Source organism: Arachis ipaensis, chromosome B02 (assembly GCF_000816755.2).
Source record: "Arachis ipaensis cultivar K30076 chromosome B02, Araip1.1, whole genome shotgun sequence".
In the NCBI taxonomy this organism is placed as follows: domain Eukaryota; kingdom Viridiplantae; phylum Streptophyta; class Magnoliopsida; order Fabales; family Fabaceae; genus Arachis; species Arachis ipaensis.
Window position 1 is genome coordinate 9,309,068 of NC_029786.2, and position 4,505 is coordinate 9,313,572.

The window sequence follows — 4,505 nt, forward strand, 5'->3', positions numbered from 1 at the left end:
AATAACAATTAAAGTTTAATAACTAAATAAAGTTCTAATTGTTTCTTTTGCTGTGAACTTAACATTTCGAGCTTGTAATTAAATGTAGTAGTCAAAATCTAAGAGAGAGAGAAAGTCGTCATCCCTCATCAACAGAATCGTATAACACTTGAGACATGGCAGCCATCATCATCATATCATCCCAGCAAATATTATTATTTTCTGACGATGATAGTATAGGGACCACATGATGCCTTGACGAATCATCCAAAACGGGGTGAGTTGAAGTAGTTGAGGGAAGAACTTGCCGATCCTCTTCCACTATCATCATCGCAGGTAGCGGCGGTGCTGTTGAGGGGAAAAGCGAAGAAGAAGATGATGAGAGAAAGGGATTGGTTGGTGGATTAGGGAAGGAGTTGTCAAAGCTGAGGAATATGGAGGAGGAGGAGGAAGTAGGGTAATCTAATTCCTCCATGATGAGTACGTGGTTATTAGTAGTGTCTGTGTTGGTGCAGGTGTGGCGGCCATGATAGGTGGCCCTGTACAACGGAGGCTTCTCTTGAATTCTCTGAACTTGCTTGGTTGCTCGGCATCCCTGTTCGTACTTGTGAGTGCATCGGAAGTAGTTCCTTGTGTATTTCTCATTCTGGATTGCCTTCTGTCCATACTTCCTCCATTGATGCCCATCCTCCTCTCTTTCATTCTCCGTCTCCTTCTTCCATGTCTCTATGTTTCTTCTACAACCAACAACCAACAACAAATAATAATATAAATAACCACAACTAGGGTTTATTTCCAAGGCTACTTCTAGGTTAATGAATCTATAGATAAAGTAACGCATTTTTATCTCAGATCCTATTCATAACAATTATTTAGTAATAACAAGGAATAACAGACGAAGTTTAAGCATTTCTATGATTCTATCCCTATTTTATCTTATATTCTCTCTATCTAAACAGAAAAATACTAAAATTAGTCACTAAAATTAGTCATCAATGTATTTATGTATAAATACATATGTTGGTTAATTTATTTTCATAATATATTTATATTTCAGTATGTATTTTATACTAGTTACTGATTTTAATGATTGATTTTAATGTACACATAGCATAATCCATCTAAATATATAGGCTCATGACACTATTAATTCAGATGCGAGAAATTAAATAAAATATATATAAATAAAAAATACAACGTACTAATTTCTCTTTATAAATGATGTAAAGGTAAAATCAAGAGAGCAGTGGAAAAATAATATAGATAATAATAAGTAATGAATGATGATTACTTTCTCCGGTAAGAGCCTCTTGTGTCCGGCGGCGGCGGGGTCTTGCAAATGTGGTTGTCATCTGTAAGCAAGCAAGGGTGGATCTGCGGGTGCTGCATTTGCATGATGAGAAGATCACTATTATGGGAAGAAGAGGAAGAAGCAGAAGATTGGTGAAGATGAATTGGATTTGGATGTATGGGATATTTGTTCAAGAGAGAGAGGGTGTTGGCGAAGGAGGTGAGGACGTTACTGAGAAGCCATTGATGATCAGCTGAGTCATCATCTTCTTTATTGATGACGATAAGTTGTCTTAACTGATCGGCAAATTCACGCCCTCTCACAAGCTCCTCCTCTATTATTGCCTTTATACCATCCTCCCTGCTAACAATATCATCATCCTCCATAATCATTTTCATGTTGCAGTTCTAATCTATGGAGATTAGACAGATCTGGCTATAGTACTTGTTAGGGAATGTGAGGAAGATCCATAGAACCTTAACTAAAATTCAGCACGTCAACTAGGGATTCATGAGCCGCGTCGCCATCCAACGGCTAGAGATCTGCCATGTGTACTGCTTGGCAGTTGGCACCACCTGAGGTCATCCAGGTGACGTCATTTCCAATTCGTGGGCCCTTTCGGGCGCTTGTATATTTGATCCTTGCATTGCATTGTTCTCGAAATCTCGAATCTCTAATCTCTCTAACTCTCTCTCACATGGTGTTTTGTTTTTGTTGAAAAATGTTATTTATTTTTTAAAATTTGGATTTTGTTGAATTTTTAAATTTAATAATAATGTATTATTTTAATTTTTTAATTGATTATGTTTTTTATTTGTAAAGATTCATTATTATTTAATCAATTTAATTTAAATGTTTACTTTTACCATATTGATTATTTAAAAAATCAAAAAAATTACTTACTTTTTATTTTTTTTCTCCTCAATACACCATCATCACACCACATGTACGGATCTCTCTTGAACTCTTTCTCTTTCAACACATCCAAAACTATAATAATAATATTTGTTAATTATTTCATCAACACATTCGAAATTCATATTCATATAATTTGTTTACAATTCCAAATTTATAAGATTACACATCTAATAAAATTACACAACTAAAATTACAAAATTGCACACCAAATAATTGATAGACTGCAAAAATCACTAATAAAAACGAACAAATCCTCAACACTTACAAGAACAATAATATTCTTATATCTAATTTTTGAAAAATTAAAAATGACACAGCAGAAACACAAACACATCCAATATTAACATGAATAATATGAGCACATAAAAAATGAGATCATTACACATCCAAATTACATTAATATTTTAAATCCGAAATTAACATAGTAGTGAAAATTAGGGTTTAGCACATCCAAATTATATTTATATTACGAAACCCCCCAATCAAACATAGTTGTGCAAGTAGAAGTACCTTAGACGGAGAAGGATCGCGACAATGGAGGAGACCCAGGACGGAGGAGGCGCGCATGGATGGAGGAGGTGTGTGGGGGAGCTGTGAGTCGCCAATGGAGCTGCGCGTCGTGGATGGATAAGTTCTTTGATAAATGGTGCAATATTTTATAGCAAGAGTGTGTGAAATATTGCAACAGAGAAGAGGAGAGTGAAGAAAAGAAGCTTAGATGTAATGAATGGCGAAACTCAACTACACTGTTAGTGCTACTTCCTTACATAAACATATAGATAGGTGCCACATTAGTTGGCTTCTAACTAACTACCAATTACTAATAGAAAAGATTCTACTCCTAACTACTAGTAGCTCTCTTGTTTCTAGAATCAACAAGTTGTTAGTTCAAGTTGGTTAGATGGTTCTGTGAAAATATTTTTCAGGCCTAACTTGCCAATGAGAACAGAAAAGGTTCCTGGATTAAGAGGTTTGGTCAATAAATTCGCAACTTGCTCACGAGTAGAAATTGGCAAAAAATGAAAGATTTTCTCGAGCAGCATGTCTCTTACAATGTGACAATCAACTTTAATATACTTGGTTCGTTCATGAAAAACTGAATTAGAGGCTATATGAATTGCTGCTTAGCTATCGCTGTAGATGCTAACTGGTTGCTTTAGTTCCAACCTTAAGTTTAACAAGATCTTCTTTATCGATATGGCTTCTCTAGTAGCTGATGCAAGTGTCCGATACTTAGCTTCTATGGAAGAGGCAACTACAGTTGTTTGTTTTTTACTCTTCCATGACACAATGGAGCTTCCAACATATAAACAATAGGCAGTAGTGGATCTTCTAGTGTCTGGGCAAGCTACCTAATCTGGATCCGAGAATCCTGTGACTGTGAGTCTGTGATGTCTGTGCTTGTAGGAAAAAATAGACCATTGGCTGGGGATCCTTTGATGTATTTGAAAATCGTGATTGCTGCCTTGAAGTGCACATCAATTGGTGCTTCAAAAAACTGACTCAATTTGTCAATAACAAAACTAATTTCGGGTCGAGTATTAGCTAAGTAGAGCAATCGGCCAATGAGATTTCTATACTCAGTGTTGGAAGGCAGTGGTTCCCCATCTTTTGTCAATTTCGAAGAGTAATCAATTGGTGTGAAAGCTGGTTTGCAGTCTTCAAGTTGATGGTATCTCAAAATGTCTAATACATACTTTCTTTGGTACAGGGCCAGTCCTTCCTTGATTCGGGTAACCTCTATGCCTAGGAAGTATTTCAAGTCACCAATGTCTTTTATTCTAAATTTTGTATCCAACAATGATTTGATGAAGTTAATTTCAGTCATGTCATCTCCAGCTATCACAACATCATCAATATAAATGAGTAATGTAAGATCCCGAATTTTTAAAAATTAAATAATAAATTATTTATAAAAGGTGGTATTTTTCAGAGATTTTTATATTAGTTTGGTAATTTTTTATTTATGATTTAAAACTTTAGTAATTGAAAAATAATGAGAATTTTATATGTTTCAATTTGAATATTTAGGTTTTGAACCTTATTTTAAAAATAAAGGAGAATTAATTTGATTATTTTTAATTTTTATTAAATTAGTATTTATTTAAAAATAATTTATAAGTTAATAATTAAATGATATTTCAAAAATAATTATTTTGTATTTAATTTGATTTTGAAATTATTACTCTACCCTTTTATTTTTATTAAAATTCTTACCAAACCCTACAATCCCCAAAAGAAAACTCTAATTTTACCTAACCCTAACTCACTCGTACCTTCCCCTCACCTTCACACACACATGCCGCTACCCGCCTCC

The 4,505-nt window shown here is 34.4% G+C and overlaps 1 protein-coding gene across 2 annotated transcripts; it reads right to left on the minus strand.

The window, feature by feature from the left end:
• Positions 18 to 1,719, minus strand: LOC107628166 (probable WRKY transcription factor 70). 2 transcript variants are annotated; one of them, XM_021115372.1, is made up of 2 exons: positions 1,271 to 1,719; positions 18 to 713 (listed from the first exon to the last, which is right to left on the minus strand). In XM_021115372.1, exons 1-2 carry the CDS (start codon positions 1,666 to 1,668, stop codon positions 119 to 121), a joined length of 993 nt encoding a protein of 330 aa, XP_020971031.1. In that variant the 5' UTR covers positions 1,669 to 1,719; the 3' UTR covers positions 18 to 118. The 2 variants fall into 2 exon arrangements, with proteins under 2 accessions (XP_020971031.1, XP_016186444.1); XM_016330958.2 differs by having other exon boundaries at positions 18 to 716.

What these genes read in the sequence shown, in the direction of transcription:
- LOC107628166 (XM_016330958.2), bottom strand. Translation starts at nt 1,668, where the DNA reads ATGAAAATGATTATGGAGGATGATGATATTGTTAGCAGGGAGGATGGT. An exon ending in AGAGGCTCTTACCGGAGAAA is followed by an intron (nt 717 to 1,270) that starts GTAATCATCATT and finishes TGTTGGTTGTAG; the next exon opens with AAGAAACATAGAGACATGGA.